Here is a 26832-nt window from a genome sequence, read left to right as displayed (position 1 = left end):
GGTGTAGGGCAATTAGTGAACGGATGGTGAACGATCTGGATAACACTGCTCCAGACGTTTACGCCTTATTAGACTGAGCCCCGGCGTAACGCATACAAAGAAAACGTAAACGAGTCAAAGAACCAGTCGACATTCTATAGCAGACATTCACTTCCGGTGATGTCACGAGCAATATGGCGGACTTGTTGATGATTCAATGAAATTACTTATCGAAAGTAAACAGACGATTTTGTGTTAGTCGTTTTGTTTTCGACCTGCAAACATGTCTTGTCAATTGTGTGTTTTATCAAGGTTTCAGAATATTTCAGCTGTAAAGAAATATTTCTTCCCAGCTTCAAGGGATTCGACTCCAGATATCTGTCAGTCAAACGAAGGTGAGCTTGCTAAGATGGACTAAAATAATTTGCAGGTTTTCCTAATCAGTTTCTTGTTCAACGTACAATTTTAAACAAACCTATCTAAGCTTTAACTATAGTAGCATGTATAACATATTGTGGTATATTCGAATGGTACAAAGATTGCTGTTTTGGGGTTTACATCCAATCATCAACACTGACAATGGTCAAAATGCCCGAATCAGCTGTTGCTTTGTGAATTATAGACTAGCAGTCGAGTGGAGGCGAAACATACCACAGTTTTCCAGATCAGTTCGTTCTCTGACATTGAGTGATTGCCACCCTAATGTCCTTTGGCCTTTGGCCTTTGTTTTCAAATTTGGTAGTGATGATGGTATGAGAATGTAAAGGTCTTCATACCTTTTGTCTGTAGCAGATTCTGTTCTTAATCATGTTAATTAACCCATACACATCAGCCTATATGCCCCACTAAATATGCTTATCCACAGTGTAAACTCTTGTATGACCTGTTTTTATATTGACCAAGGTGATGAGAATTGGGATGCTGACTGGGGGTGGAGTGAGGATGGTGCCAATGAGAGTGCTGAAAGTGCCGACTCTAATGATCAACCAGATAATGGCAAACAGAAATGGTTTCAGGAATGCATCTTGTCACTGTCACCAACAAATGATATGGTTGCCATTGCACACAGGGACAAGATTGTTGTCCTAGCACGTAGGTTCTTCATTCTTTTTGTTTCAAAATTATGTTAAATTGTTATGATTTTATGGTATACTTGCATTGTATATGTAATAAAAGATATAAATACAACTTATGTGGATGATATATGCCATGATATATATGTACAGTTCAAAATACTTTGATTTATATGAAAGTGAATTAGACACATTATGTACAGCTCGGAACAGGGGCTTCATGTCCATGGTTGCAGTTATAATGATATATGAACTATACATTGTATGGTATATGTATTTATTGTTTATATCATTTTGGAAAAGGTACGATTCCTTTTCACAGATATACTTCGTATCCGTTGCTCAGTGTTTATAAGCAGCTGAGAAATGATTCAAGATATGCTCAGTAACAGTAAACACAAACACTCTTTGTTATCTTTGATCTACATTTCTTATTATGCTTATAAACTGATAACTACTTATTGTTCATGTGTACAAACCTCAACATATCAAGGCAAATTATTGATTTGTTAAGTATTTTATTATTAGACTGACAGTACATATATTTGTACATTATTTTCAGAAAAATGGGATCCTAAGCATAGAGGTGAAGATATTGAAAGCAAGTTTTCTATCCAATGGCAAAATAGCCTGAAGCAGGATGAGAGGTATGTATCAATGATAAATACTCTGAGTCAGCTTTGAAAATGATAAACATGACACAGATGTGTGAGAAGTTAAGCTACAAAAATGGCAATAACAATGTAAATTTATTATTTATTTTGTGATGTATTTCTTTTCATTTTTGGTACTTTTATCATGTATATTTTTTCTCATGTTTTTTCAGTGAAACCATAACGGCACTTATGTGCCTGCCCTTAGCATCACAGAAAAGGTATGTTGGTCCTTTCATAACTGATGTGTAGAATGGGAAATAAATGAACTAAATTGAACATGTTGTATTTTTAACAATAAAACATGAACGCTTAATCAGCTAATCACACTTAATGTGCTGTATAGAAACTGAACTCCATTAGACATAGTTCTCGTGCAAAATGTGCCTATGTTACTGAAAACCATTTACACAGAAAATAATACAGGCTGTAATGCGATGTTATAACTATGTAATTTATGTTCTGTTTTTGCTCAGGAGCACTCAAGGTGGGCCTGACTGGACGTGTGTGATAGTTGGATTCTCCTCCGGCTACATTCGCATGTACACAGAGGTAACTACTAACAAGTTTTAAATGATGTTTTAATGACTTGTGATTCTTTCTGGCGATTTCTGCTTTATCAATACTGATGCAAATCATTGATATTTCCTATTAGTGTTATGGAGATGCAGGGATTTACCCTCATGTCTGTGAGTCGAGGTAAAACCCTGGAGATGGTAATGTTCACCAGCTCACTGACCTGTTAAACTGTGTGTTGTAGACGGGTGTGTTGCTGCTGTCACAACTCCTCCATGCTGAAGCTGTCCAGAAACTCAAGTGTCGGACCTACGAACCTCCACGATTTCTTGGCATGTCAGAGCTGGTAGGTAATCAGAAGATAAACAATTTGTATTGACAGATAGGATTTTGAAAAAAAAAGCAAGAACATAACATTTTTCTTATAAATAATCCATTTCCCAATTGCATTTCACTGAAGCCTTTGTTCAGAAGGGGAGGTGATCAAATACAGATTGAATTGCAATCACATGTACCTTGTATGCTGTTTGTTGTAGTGTAACTGTTTAAGAGACATGACCACCCTCTGTTCCAGCATGAAGAGCTAGTGATTCTCTACAAAAGAGCTGTAGTATCGATCGATGGCTTCAGTCTGTTCCAGTCCCTCAGAGCTTGCAGGAACCAGGTGGCCAGGGGTCAGTTTTGATTCTTGACCTATCACTGTCACACATGTTATATTTAGGATTAAACTTTCTGACTGAAGTACAAAGTTTTATCTTTCCTGATGCTGCACAGTGATTTAGCTTCCCAACCCTAACCTATCAGACAGTACAGGAATGGATTGACAGAAGAAAAAAAGGAAAGAAGAGTGTCCATTGATGGAACCGAGTTTATTTGTGTGCAATCGAGTGAGTGAGTTTAGTTTTACGCCGCACTTAGCAATATTCCAGCTATATGGCGGCGACTGTAAATAATCGAGTCTGGACCAGACAATCCAGGGATCAACAGCATGAAGATCGATCTGTGCATTTGGGAACCGATGACATGTGGCAACCAAGTCAGCGAACCTGACCACCCGATCCCATTAGTCGCCTCTTACGACAAGCATGGGTTACTGAAGATCAATTCTAGTCCGGACCTTCATGGGTCTTATATGTGTGCAAACATTTGTAGACCATAAAATGATGTTTGATGGTGTTAGATGTGTTTCTGTAGCCTGTGTTTATTCCAGCGACTGCAAGTGGTGGGGAGACCATGCTGCAGCCTCCTCCCTTGGCCTACAAGAAGTGGGCACTGCAGGATCAGGACAAGATCAACGACCTCGTCAGCTGCGGTAAGATAACACTGCAACATACACAACTATGGTTGAGACGTAGAATGTTTGTGTTAACCCCTTATTATGTTTTAGAAATAAAGGAGAGCATGGTAGGCTGGTAGTACAACAGAAATGTGCCCCATTGTTTCAACAACTCAACATGAGATAAATCCCATGCCGTGTCATTCTTGACTGAACCCTGTCTACTCTATTGAAGGTGGCAGATATCCTGTTGGCTGCGATTGGAAGGCACTAAGCATAGCATTTATTGGTCCATAGACTTAGACTCCTCAAGTAAGGTTATGTTTATCAACTCCTTGCCGTGCTTTCTCCTTTAGGTGTGCAGTCTTCTAACCCATTTGATCAGATGAAGACAGCTTCCTTCCTAGGGGGGTTCAGCACTACCGTGAAGACCTCACCCCCTGCTGCCAACATATACCTCACTGCAGGGGTGGGGCCCTACGTGGGATTCTTCTATGCCATGGAGGTAAACTTGGCTGCTTTGTTATTCTGCTGTTGGCAGGTTAGCAGGGTATGGTTATGGGTTAAATGTTGAGATGATCACAGTTGTTTCTGTTAGCGAATACCATAACCATACTTGTGCATTTCCCAAAGTGGTCCCGGCCTAAAAGGTCAGTTCTACCATAGTAACTTGACACACTGTGATACAGTGGAATCCTGTTCAAAGTGGTCCAGGCCTAAAAGGTCAGTTCTACCATATTGACTTGACACTCTGTGATACAGTGGAATCCTGTTCAAAGTGGTCCAGGCCTAAAAGGTCAGTTCTACCATATTGACTTGACACTCTGTGATACAGTGGAATCCTGTTCAAAGCTCACTCATTCATCTTTATCTATGGATTATTTGAAATCTCTTAGTAGTCATGAGTTTGTTGTTAATCCAGGGTAGTACACAACCAATCCTGTCTGATGTGGCAATGGCGGTAGCCAACAAGATAAAGACAGCATTGATGTCTGCAGCAAGGTAATTGTTACCATGGTTACATCTTGTTCAGTAGTAACAAGTTCAAGGTGGTGGTTATTGGTACTAGCTTGTGGCTATGGTGACATTTGTGATGCCATGTCACGAAGCAAATAGTATTGAGGTTATATTAAATCATAGCAAGTTATAGTTCCATCTTTCAAAAATAAAAGTAAACTAAAAAGGACCTCCAATTTTGTTTGTCCAAAATTTGTAATTGAATTAGATTTTTGCACATATTTTTGTTATGTTTGATTCTTTTTGTCTGGGGAGGACTGTATGTCCACCTGTGGTGAAAAATATTCATTCCAATGTTTACCAGTATATGGGAGTTGTGAAAAGAGACGCCCCTCCCTCATGTTTCATGAAACCGAGGATATTACTGATTATCATGTCATTGTGCACCCTTCAGTGGCTGGCTTGGTTTCGGAGGCAGACAGAGAGATGATGCAAAGGACAAGTCTCCAAAAATAGAACCAGCAGCACCACTGCCGTACAGGTGGGTACGACTCTTCATCACATTGTTATATCAGAAGTAGCATGATTTTGCATGTACCATATTTACTGTAATAAACTTCCCGGTTACTTAGACAAAGTGAGAAAGGGCAGTTATTAAAGCCAATAACAAATACAGTCATCCCTCGACGCAATAATACCCTTTATGGTTTGTCATGTTATTTCAGAATATTAACTTGACTAGTAGGGAGTGTTTATTAAGATTACTGCTGGTTGGTCTAGATGTTGGTCAGTAGTGCTTCTTTAATCATTGACTTTAATATGGTAAATACAGTTGTCCTGTAGTAGTACCATATTCATATTTATTGTTTAGAGCTTCAAGTTATCTCAATGTCTAGAGAAAATTTATGCCCATTTCTTACTCTGATGTTTTACTATAATATCTTCAGTATGTTTAGTGATCATGGTTTACCTGACCAGAGGAGGACAGTGACTATGTCTCTACTCTGATGCTTTTACTGATGGGTTTAATATCTTCCTTGGTTATCAGGTTTGGTTTACCTGACCAGGATGGAGGGACAGGTGCACACAGCTTGTCTCTGATGGTAGCTGCAGTTAGTTGTTGATGAAGGGTTCACTGATGGGTTTGATGTTGAGGAGAGTGAAGTAGTGGATGGGGACATAGGGGCATTAGGAAGGTAGTTGATGGGGGTGTTTGAAAGGTATTTGTTGGTGGTTGAGGTAACATGATGTATTTGTTGGTTGGAGGAGTTGATGGGGGTATGGGAGTTAGTTGTTGATGGAAGGTAGTTGATGGGGGTATTTGATGGTAGAGGAAAAGGGTGGGGATGGGGGAGTTAGTTGAGGTAGTTGATGGGCGGTGGGGGATGTATTTGTTGGTGGTTGAGGTAGTTGATGGTGGGAGAGGTATTTGTTGGTGGTTGAAGTAGTTGATGGGGGGTGGTGGGGGATGTATTTGTTGGTGGTTGAGGTAGTTGATGGCAAGAGAGGTAGTTGATGAGGAAGGTTGTTGATGATAAGGGTAGTAGTGCATGGTGACGGAGGTAGTTGATGGTCTGGTTACCATGGCTACTCCAGTCATTTATTAAGAGGAATCTCCAAAAGAATGTTGTTTACCATCAGCTATCAATGGAGAACAAATGGTAAATGTTTGCTGTTTTGCAAAAACATTTCCTGTCCCTGTGATCTGCCAATGTTGTGCTGCCAGGTTACCGTGATGCTCAAGTAGGCTGGATCCAGGTTCGAGAGGATGATGGGCCAAGCAGCAGGAACCGCGACCACTCCCGTGTTGCCCAATTCCTGGTCATCTACGCTCCCAGGAGAGGAATTCTTGAGGTACTATCTCATCAGTGTCTTTTCATGCTTTAACTCTTTGCGATCATCCCCTGTAGCGATTCTGGGTTGGTCTATGTAGCTAGCAAACTATGTTGATTGTAAGAAATTACTAAATGGATCTAGTGGTTAGGGTCAGTGACTTAACTGAAAGAGTGTCATGCTGGTCATTCTGAGGGTCATGGTAATGGTGTTGATTGTTGCTGTCAAGATTAGTAACTGGGTTGTCTGGTTCAGACTATCAACAGGCTGGTATCATATAGCTCTAACACTTCTGGTTCAGACTATCAACAGGCTGGTATCATATAGCTCTAACACTTCTGGTTCAGGCTGGTATCATATAGCTCTAACTTCTGGTTCAGACTATCTGGTTCAGCTCTAACACTTCTGGTTCAGAATATCAACAGGCTGGTATCATATAGCTCTAACACTTCTGATTGCAGCATTAAACCAACAAACTTGTCATGGAACTAAGGACTCACATCCTTTTCTGTTTGCAGAGTTGATGCATCATTTCACATTTAGAGATAAAAGTAATGTGTACAACTACAAATATTATACAAAACTGAAGTAATGTATCACATTTCAGTTGATAATTGACTCTTTCTTATGATATAGGTGTGGACGGCAGCCAATGGACCCCGGGTTGCGGCCTTCAATGTCAGCAAGTGGTGTCAACTGGTGTGTCCCAGCTCAGGCATGATGGGATTGAACAACGTCACAAGTCGTGGAGTGAAGTCGCGAGCTTTCCAGTGTGCACTTGTTGACCCTGAAGGCTTTGTGAAGACCCTTGAAGTCCCCTTCCATCTGGCTCTCAGGTAGGCCCTTTCAGATCAGACCTTTTACTCTGAATTGACACCTCTGTGATGGGACTGCCTGTTCAGAGTGATGTATGTATGTATTTTTGACCAGTTAGATGCCAGGTTTCTGAAATTGTTTCATTTCATTGTAGGGACACTTTGAAAACAAACACACACACTTCTGAGTATATATGCGTGGATATCAGAAATAATATGCATGTTGATGCTGTGCGTGTTCATTTTAGAGATACAGAAATCATGGTTTATCTGGACCTGCTCAGAGGCCCAAAGTAGGCCCAAAGTTTGAAGCAAAAAAAAACATCTGGAAGAATAAATTCTCAATTTATGCTATATGATAATAACTGATGTTATGGCGTTGTAGAGTCGACTTGTATTTTACTGACCAGGTAGATTTTTGAAGCTTTCTTCTAAGAGAGTATTAAGTGCCATATCCTGAATGAATCACTATGTACTGTTCTGAATATTCCCCTGTACAGAGAATTGTAGATGGCTGACAAGAGCTGCAATAGGCTCAAACATTTGACATGAACAACTCAAGGTTGTTGATATGCACAGTCAACAGGCCCTATAGCATTATGTAGATGGGAAGTCAAGGCTATACTAAAGGATAATGCTGAGTCAAAGCGTCAGTGTTGTATTGTCATGGGAAGACCAAGGTTGAATACCACATGGATACAATGCTGAGCCCAACAGTGTCAGTGTTCATTGATATTGCTGGAAGTATTGCTATACTAAAGGATAACCAAACTCAGTCAGTCAGTCAGTTATATTAATAGCGATTTCCGTGGTGTCAAGGCTATGTTTCAGCGACAAGAGCAGCAGTCAACAGGCCAGAGACCTTCATCTGCTGTAGGAAGTCAAGGCTATGCTAAAGGATAATGCTGAGTCAACAGGTCAGTGTTGTATTGTAGTGGGAGGTAGCTGGCAAATATTGGGTGAATAGACTGTGGGTTAAAGCCTTTGCTCGTGAATGCAAAGACCTGGGTTTGATTCCCCAAATGGATACAATATGTGTAGCCCATGATATTTTGAACTTTGTTATAACTCTGAATACTAAACTTGTCCTCAGTCACCTATACTTGCAATAAAGTTAATTGAGTGGTTAGAGTCAGTATCTTGATTGACTGTATGTCATCATAGGAATTTCTATTCTAATTTTCTTATTTTCTCATCCACTCATCCATCATAGGTAACATGTTTTTATTCTAATATCTGACTGTATTTTGACTTCTCACTGTTGAAATTGTAAATATGAAAAGAAAAATATTGCGTCACCTGTACTGTAACCATGGTAATATTTTCTTTGTTGCAGACTCACTGGAGTCCACCATCAAAGAATTGATCCTGGACATGAGAATATCAAATATCACCAAACAGGTGAGGCTTTCTTACTATGGCGACATGGAATAGAATAAATATTTGTACCTGTAGTGTGAGACAGGATCATTATTAAAAAATCTGAAATTGACAGTGAATATCAACAGTATGTTTAAGTCCTGAGAAAGAACTGGCACAAGTTCGCCATCTTAGAGTACAAGCATATGCTCAAAGTTTTGCGAACTATACTCTGAAGATCACATTCAAAGCAGACTGCACAGTTTATGATATGCTGTATGGTTCGTGCAGTGACATGTTTGTTTTTAAATGCCTGAAATGTACACGTTTAACAAAGCACTAGACTTTCATGCATCTGTAAACTGTATACTTAACAGTACTTTATCAGCAAAAATAGTTACAATCCACTGGAGGAAAATATTTGCCTGTGCTCTAAGGGACCGTTTATAAGCTATGGTGGTGGGCTTTGGGGATGGGTGTAGGTAGGGAAAGATGATGATGATTTTAATGGGGGGTCACCCATTTTGTTCTTGGGAGGTAGGTCAGCAATTTTGTGCACATGAATATTTAAAAAAAAAAAACAATATACATGATTTTATACATGACATGTTTACTTACATTGTTGTACAAAAATTTTATGGTGGTAAAAATCATCATCTTTGTTGTTGGCCCTGCCTGTGATGGGCATTGTTCATGCTATTAACCAATAGTGATGAAGTGTCACACAGCTGACTGGCATAGAACATCATTCACTCACTCACCTACTGTGAGCTTAGTTTCTGTACTCAAGATTGAATGTTTTGTGATCATATAACTTTCAGGCTGTAGAGAGAGTTCTCAGCACCAAGTACCTGTCATCAACCCTGATGAAGAATGTTCTCAAAGTATGCATACAGAAGATCAGTGGGAAAGGTAATAGTAACCAGGATAACGGATATTATGTTCCTCAAAGAATCACCAATTCGTTAAATAATGATGATATAGAATACTGACTTATAGATGCTGCAGAAATATCAGCAAACCACCTGAGGAATGTCTATGAATATTATATAATGACCAAATGTGTGTCTTCCCCAGCTGATGCGACCCTGGACATCGACAGCAAGCTGTTCCTGCGGTTCTGCCAGGCCCAGGACAACCTGATACACACCTACAAGATGGTGGAGAAGTTCACCTCCCGCGGGGATGCTTCCCCCTCTGGAGGTGCAGAGGAGTCTAACAATGAGGTATTTCCAAGAAAGACCCATTCCACTAAGTGTTCCTAGCACTATAATTGCTGTGGGTCTGTGTTAAAGTATGGACGTTATGACACACAAGCAAGATCCTTTCCACAAAGTAATCTTAGGGCTGTAAAGTCATTAGTTACTTTTGAAGGAAGGAAGGTATGATTGTCAAGGTAGGGCCTCTTCCACACTGAGAGCGTAGCTTTAGGAAAATCATTGGTCAGTATTATTAATATAGAATAAGAGTATGATCTTAGAGCAGATCATGGTTCAACTGAAGTACTGTTAATATAATTGAAATTCTTCTAAGCAGTGTAACTCATCTCGCTCACTCTTTCCAGAGGGGCGGTGGGGGTAACCTAGTGGTTAAGGCGTACGTTCGTCACGCCCCAGACCCGGGTTCGATTTCCAACATGGGTACAATGTGTGAAGCCCATTTCTGGTGTCCCCTGCCAAGATATTGCTGGAATATTGCTAAAAGCAGCGTAAAACTAAACTCATTCACTCCCTTTCCAGATGGTGGCCAGGTCACTGGGACTGACATGGTCAGAAGTACAAGAGGTGGTATCTCAACTGGACAAATTCAGCTCATCAGCTGACACAGCAGAGCCGCACGTCAAGTTCAAGGAGCAGGCCATGCCGGTCAGCACTTTTCTGCACTGCTTTACATGTCATCTGCACTGCAGTGACCATGACTCTAGTCGACCAGTCACCGTATCTGTACATAAAGGCTTGTCCGAAGACAGGAGGCTGGCATTAGGTAAGTCAGTGACTGCACCTGTAAAGCAATAATCACTCACTCCAATTAATTTGTACCAAAATAGCAGTACAGCCATATGATGCAGATGGTAACTGGATCTAACATAACAGATGTTTGCATTTCATAGTATTTGTTTTCTTAATTAAGATGTTCATGCTTAAGCTTTTCATTTTAAATTGTCTCTAAATGCTGTTTTGAAGAACTTATGCTTAAGCTTTTCATTTTAAATTGGTTTAAATTTCTCTGTGCACATTATGATATATTCTCAAAGCATGTCTCTCAATGGTATGTTACCATGATGTCACAATGGTCTCAAAATCATTGTGCTTTATATCATTGCAGACATATATCCTTGGAAGTATCACTTGATCTCACCACTTTTAGATCATAAATACCTTTCCAAGTCAACAGACAAGGACTGTTCATAATATCATCAAGTAACAATAATATTTATATCAAAGATATAACCTTCATTATAGCTATTGTAAGTTGTTTGTAAATGTTAAAATTTAAACATTATTTGATGTTTGTGAACCTGCAAAATATAACATTACACACTGGATCTGACTTTTGGTACAATGTTCCAGCCCACCTGTTTTTCCACTCATGTCTGTGTGGAGAATCAGCCTCGGGAGACGTGAGCATCGTGCTGCAGGATGCCAACCTACCGGCAGACCAGATCATAGTGAGTTGTCAGCTTCTTATAGCGAGACAGGACACTTTTTATGGTTACAATAAATCAATTAGTACAATCCAAATTTTAGTTAGTATTCTTCCAGGCTGTATAGAAATATCTACCGATGCTGACATGTCGCATTCTGTGTGTACAAGCGATGTCATGTGCTCTGTATACAAGTGGTACTGTGTGTACAAGCAGTGTCATGTGCTTTGTATACAAGTGGTACTGTGTGTACAAGCGATGTCATGTGCTTTGTATACAAGTGGTACTAATTAAATTGTATACAAGTGGTACTGTGTGTACAAGCGATGTCATGTGCTCTGTATAGAAGTGGTACATGTGTGTACAAGTGATGTCATGTGCTCTGTATACAAGTGGTACCATGTGTGTGTACAAGTGATGTCATGTGCTCTGTATACAAGTGCTCCATGTACTGTGTGTACAAGTGATGTCTGTGTACAAGTGGTACTGTGTGTATAAAGTGATGTCATGTGCTCTGTATACAAGTCATACCATGTGCTCTGTATACAAGTCATACCATGTGCTCTGTATACAAGTCATACCATGTGCTCTGTATACAAAGTCATACCATGTGCTCTGTATACAAGTCATGTCATGTGCTCTGTATACAAGTCATACATGTGCTCTGTATACAAGCCAGTAATACCATGTGCTCTGTATACAAGTCATACCATGTGCTCTGTATACAAAGTCATACCATGTGCTCTGTATACAAGTCATGTCATGTGCTCTGTATACAAGTCATACATGTACTCTGTATACAAGTCATACCATGTGCTCTGTATACAAGTAATGCCATGTGCTCTGTATACAAGTAATGTCATGTGCATTCCATCCATGTTGTGCTACAGGACCTGCTGCTAGTCTACTGGATGTCCTCAGATGAGAGAAGCGTAACATCTTTGCCAAATTTGATTCACCTTATAAAAACTGTTACAGCGATGACAGGTGAGTTAACACAGCTTGTTAAACACAAATACTTTGCAGTTTACACCCAGTAAAGTGTCACTTACATTCTGAATATTGTCAGTCTGTAATAGTCCTAATATCATGTAGGAGTCATGTAATGATACTGGACTCCAAATTAAGGTTGCTCTTTTGTCCACCAATTCTGTAGCTTTTGACATCAAACTTGTAATTTGACTTTCTATCTTAATTTCGAATTGTCTGACTTAACATTTCCTGTATAGTCTTCTCTTGTCCAGGGTGGTATGTGTGTATTGTGTGAAGGGTTAGGCACCACTGTGTGCTATCTTCATACTGATGTCACCTTCTTGTTTACAGACAAGAGCGAGGTTCTAGTCGATCATAATGTTGCTTCCCCATGGTGGCAGAAAATCCGAGATGCATGCTGCCATTCACAAAACATATGTGCAGTCTACATCCTGGCACTTGCCTCCCGAGCTGTTGCCATGGAGATATTTGGCAGTCAAACAAAAGCCAAGGTAAATCTTGAAAACTGTGCTAATGTAATAATTGAGGTCAGTATTTATTAAATCAATTTCTGATGATGTTTTGGAAAGCATGTCAGATGGTATGCCGCCAGGGCCCTGTTTATAAGGCAATGATAGAGAACTGTATTGGAGTGACAAAAGACATCAGTCACCAGTGGAGATTTCACACAGACAGACAGACATACACCATATACAGAGGACACACAGATACACACTCTCACTCTGCAAATATATTATGGACCAAACAGAAAAACACCCTAAAAGTTAAATGCTCTTGAGCATCATTGTTCATGAAGAATAAGTTCAAGCTTGATAATACACTTTTGAGAGTTCTTAACTGTCCAACACTCCTTCCCTACGAGTCAGTGACATATCGCCACGCTACCTTAGATTCCCCTCCCACCTTATCTGTGTCTACTGCAGGACCCGGATGCAGACACAGCCAGCCTGAGTTCAGACAAGACGGACATGTCTGAGTGGGAGTCGCTAGCGGTGGACATGGAACACTGGAACCTGCTTATCAAGCAGCTGGAGGATGTCCTGGCTCTCAGCTTCCTCATCCACCTCAGACTTCCGCCCAATGAAATGTGTCCTTATGGACCCAAACCGGCTTTAGACCCAATCAGATTATCCGTCTTGAAACTGTTGGAAGGTGGCAGAGGTTAGTGTTCAGGCCGTATTCTGATTTTAAACCTCTTTCAGTTGTTTTTGCGGGCACAAATTGCAAGTTAAGCAGACATGGCATAATTTAACTTGAAATACTCACAAGGCCCACAAAACGATAGCATAGACATCTCTGCAAGTCTCATGGCAGGGATTTACCTTGAGTCCTGTATTTGAGGGTCCCTGGGACTCATACTCTTAGTTTTCAGGGGTCCTGGACAACAAAATGGGGGTCTCAGACACTTAAATATTATTATTTAATATGGTTATTGTATTGTGTATCATGATCATCAGATTGTTACAGTAATTAAATTGCAAATAATACCATAACCCAGCTAGTAGCAAACTCAGTGATAAGTTATTGTCACTTGATTGGAATTTTACAAAAAGTATAAGTCCCTGATGACACACTAATAAATTTTGTGGCTCTATTGTCAAGTTTTATGTGTATAGGACGCAGGAATTCGCATCCTGTAAATCCCTGTCATGGTATTTGTTTGTCTGTTTCCCTTCAGGGAGCTGAGAATGTAGTGTCAAGTGAAACATGTCCACTCACAACATACCCCATGTAATCATATCATTAATTTGTTGTCAAGAAATATTTATACAAATATACTAAGTTCTATTCAGACAAGCTGAAACTATTTTTGTTTGTTGACAGTGATAATTCTAGGTAAAAGTTTGTTCTTCAGGATTGGTGAGGTGCACTTGTCATGCACCGAGGTAGATTTGAATATGACTAAAAGTGGTGTCAAACAATCCTTATCTGTGCCTGTTGCCAGGGTCGATATCAGAGATCGTGGCCCAGTATATCATCCGCCTCCAGCTGCAGCCACAAGCTCTCTACAAGCAGCTGCTCAGCACCAGTATCGACAGTGACGATGCAGCCCTGGATGCCGAGCCTGCCGCCGAGGCCACAGAGGGTCATCAACCGACCTGCCTGGAGAAAATACAAGGTCAGTCAATTCAATAAACATTCCTGACCATCAAATGGGATCCTCTGTATTTGACTCAGGTAGGTAACAAATACTCCCAGGAGAGGAATTTTGAATGACATAAAGTGTTTTTAGCTACAGATTGTCTGTGTTTCTCAGACCAACTGGCAGAGCTGAGGGTGAGGTTTCCACACAGTCTGGAGAATGACATCCTGCTGTCCAACTGCTGCTGGGAGTATGCTGTTCAGTGGAACAAGGACCCAGAGGTAACACACGGGGAGGGTGGGTCAGTGGTACGTGTGGGTGTGGGTGTAGGTGGTGGTGCTTCCTGCTGTCTAACTGCTGAGGGAGTACGCTGTTCAATGGAACAAGGACCCAGAGGTAACACACAGGGAGGGTGGGTCAGTGGTACGTGTGGGTGTGGGTGTAGGTGGTGGTGCTTCCTGCTGTCTAACTGCTGCTGGGTGTACGCTGTTCAATGGAACAAGGACCCAGAGGTAACACACAGGGAGGGTGGTTCAGTGGTACGTGTGGGTGTGGGTGTAGGTGGTGGTGCTTCCTGCTGTCTAACTGCTGCTTGGAGCATGCTGTTTCAGTGGAACAAGGACCCATAGGTAACACATGTGTGGAGTGGTTCGATGGATGGGTTGTTGGGTGGGAGAAAACAGTCAGTGCTTGTGAGTAGACTTATCATGCTATTCATAGGTTAGTTTTATAACAGGTGCCCTATGGAGTCAAATTTGGATATGTCTCATAAAATCAGTCTCTTCTTTCTCTGGTCTAAACACAATTATTTGAAAATGGATGACTCTTGCGTTAAGCCATGGAATTTATATATGATAATATATTAATATATTTTCCATGAACTCAACACTAGTTCTGGCTCATACCAGTTATTATATTTCAGCTGATTAGTTATCTCCACTTGTCACTGGAGTACCTGAAGCTTGTCCAGAATGCAGTTCTTAGACAAGGTTTGTAAGATACACAATATTCTAAACACTCTGTGTACGTATCCTACGTCAGTTTAGCATAACCAAGATAGCTGATGTCAAACAAAGTGACCAGGATCTGCTAACAGATAATTCCTGTGACTAGTGGTTCAGTTGCTTGACGTACTGCAACACAGTGCAGAGTTATGTCCCTTGAAACGTATGATAATATGTTGGAATCTCGCATGTGCCTTGGTCATGTTTTTAGGTGTCTAAGTGCCACAGCCATGCAAGATTGTGTCAACAAAGTGGTATGTCTCAAGACCTGCATATTTTGTAATTTCTTCTTTCCACCTCAAGCTTTCATGATGTAGTTGAGGTACTTTTCAAAATGTGCGACCTGTTCAGTAACTGTTTGTTCATGTTGCAGGGCTGAGTAGCATGATGTGGCACATGTACGTGGTGAAGAGGGTAACAGCAGCGGCAACGCTCATGGAGAAGGTGAGACACTGGCTGACTACCTTGGTCTGTAGGATAGAGTGGTAGGACCGATCACATTGTCTTACACCTTGGTCTATAGGATAGAGTGTGTGGACCGATCACATTGTCTTACACCTTGGTCTATAGGGTAGAGTGGGGGGACCGATCACATTGTCTTACAAAAAGGAGTTAAAACATGGTACTTGTTGTTACTCAACCTGTCCCTTGGCATTAGGAGATTTAACAAGGACTGTTCGCTTGGAGCCAGTATACTGTCACTGTGGCATTGTGTCTAAGTGTAGTCATACTATAAAACAGTCATTAGTCTGGACAGGTACAAACAGTGACACATGAACACTTGCATGTACGCTGCTGTAGCCAGTTTTCACCACATCTGGAAAGAGTTTTACAGTCATTTTAACTATAAGGAATGCATGGGTGTTGCCAGATTGAATCTTTGAGTTAAGACCACAATTTGATTCCATATATATAATGAAATTAACAGAGATTACACTATTCATTTTCTTAGTTAGGAGCCATATTATCGACTTAGCTGGGATCTCTGGAATCATGTTAAATGGCCATGTTGATGATCTGACATCAGGGATCTCAGAAATTGTATGTCCATATGCATATAAAAAAGCTCACAGACATAATATTTCATGTCTACAAAGATGTTGTGACATCAGAGATGTCAGGAATTATGTTAAATGTCAATAAAGATTTGAACTGATGCTGTGTGTTAATTCTTGCTGTGTACTTTACAGGTGGGAAAGGCACCGAAAGAAAGACTTTGCAGGAAGGTAAGCTTGGCAATGTATCCAGACAGATGGTTAAGTTGTCTGTGTTAGCAGTTAGTTTCTGGTGGTACATTATTCTAACCAAACTATCTATCAAAGATAAAGAAAAAGAGGATGTCCATAATCCTAGCAGTTTTAAGAAAAAATACTTTACCTCATTCACTAAATTTTCCTCTAAGACATTTTTCCTTTATTAACCAGGATGTTGGTATGAGCGACACGACTATGATCAGCTTCATGGACAGTGTTGTGGACTTGCTGCAGGTTGCAATGGACGTGAGTATATGTCTTCTTGGCGCTGTCTGTTCAGGTAGCACAGGTGTCCATATCTTGTACTGTAAAGTATATTTCTGTCTGGATCATGTATATTGACTCTTGGTGTCAAGATATGCCTAGTTCACATCTCAATACATATCGGTGCTTACATGTCATGATACTGATGTACACACATACTACGATTCTTAATCTATAAACATATTTTGCCTGAAACTTTCCGTGTGGTTTGGCATTCAAAATCCCATTGTTGGTTAATTGATATTTATTTCTAAGCATTTTTGTCAAACAGGCTGTAAGTCAGTGCTACCAATGTAGTGTTTTTGGTGAATTATTGAAAAACGTTGGTCTAATGTTTGCAAAAATTTATACAGAATCAATATTTGGGTAGGTACATATGTATCATGTTTTTAGGTGTAAATTTTCCATGCTATGATGCTTCAGTGATTTGTGACACCCTTTTTAATGTATTTTCTGTCTATGACGTAAATTTATGTGAAAGTTCTTAATACCCTGTATTTTCGTCTTGTTTGTCACTTTTTCTTAAGAGCCTCCATTAGCGTCCGCCTCTCAGCTGTTCTGATGTTGCACCATGCAGTCTGTACACAATAATTGTTCATAAGTTTTAACGATAGCTTGTATGAAATTAGTTCCATGATTCTTACACAGCTAACGTTACCTACATGTCACTTGCACTTGTGTATCATTACTCCTTGTCCAATCACATTAAGGTAATACAGTTTTCTTCAGTGTGATATGTCTCTATTTGAAAATCTGACAACCTCTCCACAGGATGTTACATCAGGGCCACTTCTAATCAGAGAATCAATTGCTATTAATTCTTAGTATGGGTGAATTTTGTTTCCGAACACATCTAATTTCTGTATATCAAGAATTAACTTATCTGGCCAGTCATAATCTAAAATAATTAAGCCTCCACAATATCTTAGTGTGGGTATGGTATATACCCTTCCTTTCTGAGGACAAAAACATTTACATGCATAACATTGTTTAACTATAAAGCGTATTTATATTTCTCCTCTCTGGAATTTCTGTGTTTTGAAGATTGAAATTTTAAATTCTGGAGGTGAAAAATGGAAGCTGAATCCTTTAAGAAATTGTCACCTGGTTGACTCAAAAACTTTCATTTTATCTGGGCAGATAAAGTGCAGGGGTGACCCACACAACTTTCGAATGAGGGCTGTCAGGTCTTCTTGCTGAGAGGTATCACATCAGAATAGAGGACTTGATTTTTTAGATTGTCTCCTCAAGTGAAAGGCACAGTTTTTTTTAATATCAACAACTGTTATCTTTTAAGGATGGAGGAATATTCCGCTTTTTTCATGGGATGTTTATCAGAGATGCAGCATTTGTAAGATATAAATTGTGCATCATGCTTCTATTATTGTTAATCATTTTTGTGTTATTTATTTTCTGTGTGAGCTTCTCTCTCTATCTTTTTGTTGCATTTGTCTGTCAATGTGAATCATGAAATAGAAAATAATTTCAAATGCGTTAATCATTTTGGAGCACTTGTAGCTGATCACCATGCAGAGTTGCTTCCCTTTGGTGGACCAGAAACCTATTACTATGGGTTTTAATACTGTTTCTTCTTTGAAGGGTTGTCTGGAAAGGGATAGAAATACTTTTTTTCTAAGTGTGCCTTAGGGCACCAGACAAATATTTTAGGTGTGCCTTTCAGAAATTGAGTATGCTCACATGTTTTTAGAATAAATGACAATGATGATCATTTGAAATTTATTGTTAAATAAAGAAATGGGTTTATCAGCATTCAAATATGTATGGTATTATTCAATTTAGAAAAAAAAAAATTGTTTTGGGGATTAAATGACTAATGTTATGTCTCTAAAAGATTAGGCGTGTCAGAAGGGCTCCAAGAACAGTTTTTAGCCATGCCATTTCAATATTTACCGTGCCATGGCCCACTAATATATGGCGTATTTCTAACCCTGTGGGACGTTGTAAACGTCTGAGGCCTGCATCATTTTGAGTTTTCCTCCTACTTCAACCCGACATGCTGTGAAATGACTGAAATACTGTTCAAAGCAACATAAATCCCAACTCACTCACTCACTATTAATCATGTTTGATTAGGAATGAGAATCATTATTAGAATGACTCTAAGATGCTGAGTTGACTGAATGTACACAATGTGTATGTATGGACATATACCAGCAGAGGTTCTTGTGACAAATTATAGGTCTCCAAGTGATGAATGGTTATCTACATCACAGCATGGTGCCATGTGAGCATGTCACTTGATCACAAACTACATTAATTTAGATACTTAGAAACAGGTCAGAAACTACGGCCCTTGGGATCATATTTACCAAATAACGGGCAGTATTGTATCATCCATTCAGTATACTTGGTATCCTGCAGCTGATGTAACCCAACAGGGTCAGCTTTAAATCAGCTTGATCAGTGTCTTGTAAGCTTCTTCACTGGATTATTATCAATAAGTCCAATATATTTGGACTTTTCATAAACCAAAATGTCACGAATAATTTGGCACTTTGAACATGTTAAAAGGATAATGGGTCAGTCCATTATTTTGAGATGCGGAATGAATGTGAACTTTGTATTCATATTCGGTTTCAGTGTTCACTTTACACAAAAAGATGTTTCTGTTTCAAAGCTCCAGGAATAAATATTAGTTCTGATGTCTATTGTATTTTTGAAAAACATGAGGAATTTAAAAATAGAGATGTATTATCTTTAGTTGACCCCGTTTGTCCCAAACAGTTATACACTTCCAAACAAACAAGTTTCTGCAGGACTAGAACATTCTGGATATTGTTCTTTACTTTCAACAAGTTTGTTTTGTTATGGCCAATAGGATTGTAGTTGGTATTAACTATGGAATGTTCTATGCATGGCACATTAATCAGGCTAACATTAATAACGGTTGCTATGCAACAGTCCAATAATGTGTGTGTTGTTGAAATACAGATATGGCAATGATTTGATAGAATGGTGTGCTACTTTCTTTATGATAAAATCTTGTTTTGGAAGAGACTTTCTTTGCAAATATGCCACAACTTGTTATCAAATTGTTTCTGATCTTTTAATATGCAGATAGGAAATATTTTTCTTCATAAAATATTTTTATGAATAACTGACATTTGATTCTGAATGCGATACCTTCTCATGAAACTTTTGTTTAGTTAATCTGTTGCCTATGTATCACAATGAATTGTTCCACTGAAGTATCATCATGATGCCAGCTGAAATATATGATCAATATCATGATTATGTTGAGAGCACCTTGTCAACTTTCCAAGCTGGAGGGTAGGTAGCAGGAATAACAGTCTGTACATCTCAGGGCCAGACCAGTTTCATTGCTTAAAGGCAGGAAGAGAAACAAATAAGCCTATAAATCACTTTCTGAAATGTGAAATATCTGACTAAATTTATTTATGCATTGTGCCTATTAATATGTGTTCTTGTGTACAATACACACCATTTGCTTCTATGGGTTATTTTGGGAGGGGGGCGTTGGGGTAGCCTGGTGGTTAAAGCGTTCGCTCATCACGCCGGAGACCCGGGTTCGTATCCCCACATGGGTACAATGTGTGAAGCCCATTTCTGGTGTCCCCCGCCGTGATGTTGCTGGAATATTGCAAAAAGCAGCGTAAAACCAAACTCAATCAGTCAGTCAGTCCGTATTTTGGGAGGGGGATGCTGTTCTTTCACTTCAAGTAAAGTCTTGTCTAGACCACGCAAGAAAGAACAATCAGCCTGCATGCTGTTGTAAATGTAAAATTGTTGAGTATAGGTTACGAGACATTATCATTATGGCATACAGTGGAATAATTGTGAAATGGGAGGGATCTAATAAACATGGTAAATAACAGGTGGGGCTGTAAAACAGTTAGAAACTGGTCTGACCTTATGATGAATGATGCTATTCCTGTGCGTTCTGCCACAAATTCTGTAAACTGTCCATGTTCCCGCCAGGCAAACTGTGAGGCGAACGAGGTGCCGGTGTTCAACCTGGAGCAGCTGTGGCAGCAGATTCGCGGCCCCGCCTCCCTGGTGGAGTTGGCAGTAGATCAGAAGGCCACCAACTATCACCTGATTCGCCACCACTACCACCTCGCCGTCATCATGCACGCCGTCATGCTCTTCAACATGAAGTCAGTTAAGGTCCTCTCACTGTTCGATACAAAGGTAAGCCAGTGGTTCAAGTTCTCTGCTATTGTAGCAGTGGTGGAAGTGAAGCCTGAAAGACAAGAGGTCATTGCCTTGCACAGATATAAAGTTGAAGATTTGGCTGGTTCCAATGTTTAAACATTACAGTGGCGGTGGGGTAGCCTAATGGTTAAAGCGTTGGCTCGTCACTCCGAAGACCCGGGTTCGAATCCCCACATGGGTACAATGTGTGAAGCCCATTTCTGGTGTCCCTGGCCGCGATGTTTCTGGAATATTGCTAAAAGCGGCGTAAAACCAAACTCAGTCAGTCAGTCAGTCAAACATTACAGCATGCATGAGTGGCCAGTGGTGTGAGGCACCACTGTTAGCTCGGCAGAGTTGCATCTTTTGGGTATGCAAGAAACCTTTGCTCATGGGTTCAAATTTAAGTTCACCTAGATAATATTTCAAGATTTCTTAGTGTCATATCAGTGTTTGTGGGCTCCGCCAAAGTTGTGAATGTCTGAGATTTGCTTGACTTCTGGCTTTCCTGCCAAGTCAGGCTGACATGACATGTGGAATACCGTAACCCCACCTCACACACTACAGTATGTTATAGTGGCAAATGTCATGGCTCACCTAGAGTTTGAACGCTTGTGGTTGAGAGAGGGATAAACCTACAGTGTTTTCAAAGTAGACGTAGGTTACCTGTAGATTTAACCAATTGAATTTGGAACCAAATGTCCATTGAATGGTATCGTGGTTTTCTATGGCTTTGCTACTTGTACAAGCCCTGGAACTGATGTTGAAGTCAAGGTTGATGGATGTTGTGTATTATGTTTGTCAGGGGCGGAATAGCTTCTTCAAGGAGCTGCACTCCCATCCTGTGCTACCAAACCAGAATGTTGATGCAGCACTTTCTGTTGCCAGGAGGACGGTAAGTCTCCTTTATGTCAATTCCCCTTGATTGTTTCCAAAACATTGCATTGAATTGTACGGTTTATAGTTTTAAATACCGAAAGCTCTTCTATATCCTGATGTAACATCGTGGTGGTATGTGGTCCTGTGCACAGAGCTCAGGTCACAAATCAGTTGAAGTTAAGCACTGTTGGGTGTGGAGAGTCCTTGGATGGGTGACCGTGTTTGGTAGCTTGATTCCTGATAGTTTCTAGGACTTCATTCCTGCCCCACAGTGAAGCACATGTGATACATGTGGTCTCACCTTAGTCAAGTGAGTTTGTTCAAAATTGTCTCTGTTCACCCAGCAGAAAATGTGTACCAAGTGTGATAAGTCATGTGACTATAACCGTTTATTGGTTGAAGTTAGAGCTGTTCACATACCCTTATTATTACTATTACTGTTTTGACTCTCAGTACAAAATCTGTGGAAGATTCAATGGGAAAGGGAGGGAGGGAGGTCATGAGTGGCACAGCCAGATAAGGATCTAAGGTGCCATAGTTTACTGTGAGGAGCTGCATCTCTTGGGCACACCAGAAACCTATTTCTCGGAGGCTTCGGCAAAGTGGTAACGATCTGCCTTCATCACTTCTAACAGGACTTCCTCCAACATCCATCTGATGAGATTCTGTGACCCTTGTGACTATCTCTTCTTAAGACTTATTATCCCCCGCAAAGCGTTTTGAGGGGGGTATTAAAATGGACTCCGTGCGTGCGTCCGTCCGTCCGTCCGTGCACATTTGTCTTTTCCGGAGCAGAACTCTAAAACCGTTCAATATTTCTTCACCAAACTTGGCACATACATAGATCTGGTGGTGTACTGGTGCCTTTTGGTAGTTTTGGATTTCTGAATAAAATATTTTTGGCATTTCCATGGCAACAAGTTTGACATAGACTGAAATTGGTGATAGTGCTCCTTTCTGGATCAGAACTTTAAAAACCTTTCAATACTCTCCTTCCACTTTTCTATATACACACCTCAATATTTGACATAATCATAACTCGTAGACATAATCATGAAGAGTATTTTGCCATTGCGGGGGATATTGATGACTTTGTCTTCTTATTTGACTCTTGTTTTCATAGTTAACACTTTCTCTCGTATTAATCATTACCATATGAACAAACGTAATTGTGATGTGCCCTGTGGCAGGGGGATGACACTGATGTCCTATTATTACTGAAATGAGTGTTCTGCTGCAGTTCCTGTGCAGGGTGATAACAGAAGCCATCAGTACCTTGGGGGAGAGAAGTGAGGACGTGAGTACGAGTCCTCGCCGACAACAGAAAACTGTAGCCTTCCGCTGGCCTATGCTTACTGTGGATCTGGGGAAAGACTTCGGCCTTGACATAGACTACCTCAAACGGCACCACGTTTGTCAGCTCTACTCCGCTGGACGTGACAAGTTGGCTGAGGAGGTCAGTACACTGTTGTCTTGTTATTGCTTCCATAGTTGTTTATAAGTATAGGACAAGTTTTAGTGTGACATCATATGTGTCTCAACCATTCAACTCAACTGTTAACTTATCAAATTTCATTCTCGTCCTAATCACTCTGATCCAGATGCGATGACCGGTAGGTCTTCAGCAACCTCTACTGGTTGTAAGATATGGCCGAATGGATTTGGTGGTGAGGTGCAGTTACATGGTTGATAGCATAGCATCATAATCTGATGGGACCCAAGAAGATCTTAAAATTGATCTTCAGTAACCCATGCTTGTCGTAAGAGGCGACTAACAGGATCGGGTGGTCAGACTCGCTGACTTGGTTGTCACATGTCATCGTATCCCAGTTGTGTAGATTGATGCTCATGCTGTTGATCACTGGATTGTCTGGTGCAGACTCGATTATTTACAGACTGCCGCCATATAGCTGGAATATTGCTGAGTGCGGCATAAAACTAAAGTCACTCACTCACTCGCTCATAATCTGATTGGCTGGATGGTTGTTCACGGTATGAACCACTGTAGTGTTTGTTCCTGTTTACAGACTGCCTCCATATAGCTGGAATATTGCTGAGTGCGGCGTAAAACAAAACTCACTCACTCATAATCTGATTAGCTGTTCACGGTATGCATCACTGTAGTGTCTGTTCCTGTTTACAGGCTGTTGTCAATTTTGTAGGTTGAAAAATATTGAGTGCAGCGTTACGCAACAAACAAAACAGAAATCACCAAGCAGAAAATGGGTACCGGAGCTGCATCTCTTGGGCACGCCAGAAACCTATTATCGCGGATTATGTTCTCTGAGGCTTCGTGGCAAAGTGGTAGCGATCTCCTTCATCACTTCTAACAGGACTTCCTCCAACATCAATCTGATGAGATTCTGTGACCCTTGTGACTATCTCTTCTTAAGACTTATTTGACTCTTGTTTTCATAGTTAACACTTTCTCTCATATTAATCATTACCATATGAACAAACATAATTGTGATGTGCCCTGTGGCAGGGGATGACACTGATGTCCTATCATTACTGAAATGAGTGTTTTGCTGCAGTTCCTGTGTAGGGTGATAACAGAAGCCATCAGTACCTTGGGGAGAGAAGCGAGGACGGAGTACGAAGTCCTCGCCGACAACAGAAAACTGTAGCCTTCCGGCTGGCCTATGCTTACTGTGGATCTGGGGAAAGACTTCGGCCTTGACATAGACTACCTCAAACGGCACCACGTTTGTCAGCTCTACTCCGCTGGACGTGACAAGTTGGCTGAGGAGGTCAGTACACTGGCTCTCGTTGTCTTGTTATTGCTTCCATAGTTGTTTATAAGTATAGGACAAGTTTTAGTGTAACATATATGTCTCAACCATTCAACTCAACTGTTAAGTTATCAAATTTCATTCTCGGCCCTAATCACTCTGATCCAGATGCGATGACCGGTAGGTCTTCAGCAACCTCTACTGGTTGTAAGATATGGCCGAATGGATTTGGTGGTGAGGTGCAGTTACATGGTTGATAGCATAGCATCATAATCTGATGGGACCCAAGAAGATCTTAAAATTGATCTTCAGTAACCCATGCTTGTCGTAAGAGGCGACTAACAGGATCGGGTGGTCAGACTCGCTGACTTGGTTGTCACATGTCATCGTATCCCAGTTGTGTAGATTGATGCTCATGCTGTTGATCACTGGATTGTCTGGTGCAGACTCGATTATTTACAGACTGCCGCCATATAGCTGGAATATTGCTGAGTGCGGCATAAAACTAAAGTCACTCACTCACTCGCTCATAATCTGATTGGCTGGATGGTTGTTCACGGTATGAACCACTGTAGTGTTTGTTCCTGTTTACAGACTGCCTCCATATAGCTGGAATATTGCTGAGTGCGGCGTAAAACAAAACTCACTCACTCATAATCTGATTAGCTGTTCACGGTATGCATCACTGTAGTGTCTGTTCCTGTTTACAGGCTGTTGTCAATTTTGTAGGTTGAAAAATATTGAGTGCAGCGTTACGCAACAAACAAAACAGAAATCACCAAGCAGAAAATGGGTACCCGTTAGGATAAGTCGTGAATATAACCTTCTAGCACCTAACAGCTTGGGTTATCCGGGGTAATGTGCTGTGCTATTCACCGTTAGCGCTATGAGCATACCTGCTGTGGAGTTTGGTGCTATATAAATGGACACATTGTTATTATTATCATTGTCTCACCAACATTGTTGCCACTAGGTACTGCTGACCGTCAATGACCATGAGCTGATGGGGTCGCAGCTGTTGCCGATAGCGGGTCAGCGTGTGGCCTACTTCCTGTTTAGGTGCGACTACCAAGGGACCGTGAAGATCATGTCGGACATATCCACCACTCTATCCACTTGGCTGAAGCAGCTGGTGAGTGACTGTTCAGGAGATTACTTGATGGTAAGGAATAGGACTGCTTCAGTTTCTGCCATAGCTGACTAACTGCTCATTGACAAGTGTGTGAGTTCTGATTTACTGCACCATAATGTGATGTGACACGTTATTCATGAAAACACCTATATTTGATGTGACACGTTATTCATGAAAACACCCATATTTGATGTGACACGTTATTCATGAAAACACCCATATTTGATGTGACACGTTATTCATGAAAACACCCATATTTGATGTGACACGTTATTCATGAAAACACCTATATTTGACACGTGTGGATTCAAAGCACAACACTGTTGTAATGTTAAATATTTGCTGGACTTTTCTCAAAGTTCGTCATTTTTTGGGTTCATCAATCAAAAGGAGATTCAAATGATTTGTACATTGTATACATGTGTATTTTGTATTGAAGGTTGAGCTTCATTGGGTTGTGGGGTCTTAAACTTGACATTACTATAAAAGTTGTTTATTTGGGGCAATTGGGATTATTTCCCCAAACTCAAAGACACTAGCTGAAAGTTGTATGTTTATCTATATACATTTTTGACTCAGCTATACTACTCAAAAGAATCATTGATAACAGGTTAGCTGTAGTAATATGAAAGAAATAAATGAATCCTTAACTTCTTTGAGTTTATAAATCTGGTATGAGGCATTTGTCATTTCTTGCATTTAACTTGACTGCAATGCCAATACAATTCAGGGGTGGATCCAGGATTTTGGAGAATGGGGGTGCACATAAATCATGAAGTCCAAAGGTTAGGGGAAAATGCTCCTCGAGGAAATTGTTTTTCATCGGAGAGGGTGCACACTGCCCCTCTGGATCCTCCCCTGAAACTGAAAATGCCCTTTCTGTTGTGACTTGAGTCAGTATCTTGTTTCCAGGACCCGGAGGAACTGGTCAACCCCGATCCCCCGATGTCTGACACAGCCTTGCTTCTAGAACATGTAGCCAATCAACTGCCGGAAGGTTACTCAGAGTACAACCTAACAATCTCATTGGTTGAGCTAGTACAGTTATTGTTATCATCATCGTCAGATACAGATTGTTAGCATGGGTTGTTAGCGACCTGGGGCTTATGGTTATGGAAAAACTGATAATGCTTTCTCGTTTTCAACATGATTTGCACCTACCCATAATGCCTTGTAATATGTGGAGCAGAACGTCTGCAACCAGTGCAGAT

At 40.5% G+C, this 26832-nt stretch overlaps 1 protein-coding gene across 1 annotated transcript; it reads left to right on the top strand.

The window, feature by feature from the left end:
• The first annotated feature begins 167 nt into the window (after positions 1-167).
• LOC124285430 (rab3 GTPase-activating protein non-catalytic subunit-like) lies at positions 168-26832 on the top strand. The gene is given in 34 exon segments (XM_046721656.1): positions 168-374; positions 883-1071; positions 1615-1699; positions 1879-1926; positions 2182-2257; positions 2466-2567; positions 2796-2895; positions 3432-3533; positions 3854-4002; positions 4420-4499; positions 4909-4995; positions 5503-5570; positions 6181-6308; positions 6924-7123; positions 7934-8019; positions 8439-8503; positions 9283-9373; positions 9539-9687; positions 10201-10444; positions 11032-11129; positions 11996-12092; positions 12429-12589; positions 13022-13259; positions 14044-14217; positions 14356-14462; positions 15104-15170; positions 15559-15629; positions 16376-16411; positions 16610-16684; positions 20663-20875; positions 21684-21773; positions 22998-23213; positions 25463-25651; positions 26534-26832. Coding segments are annotated over 34 exon segments (4161 nt in total). The 5' UTR covers positions 168-262; the 3' UTR covers positions 26702-26832.

Source organism: Haliotis rubra, unplaced genomic scaffold (genome assembly GCF_003918875.1).
Source record: "Haliotis rubra isolate DU_JTF1 unplaced genomic scaffold, ASM391887v1 Scf36, whole genome shotgun sequence".
In the NCBI taxonomy this organism is placed as follows: Eukaryota; Metazoa; Mollusca; class Gastropoda; order Lepetellida; family Haliotidae; genus Haliotis; species Haliotis rubra.
The sequence above is the reverse complement of the archived record's forward strand: the minus strand, read 5'-3'. Positions and strand labels throughout refer to the sequence as shown.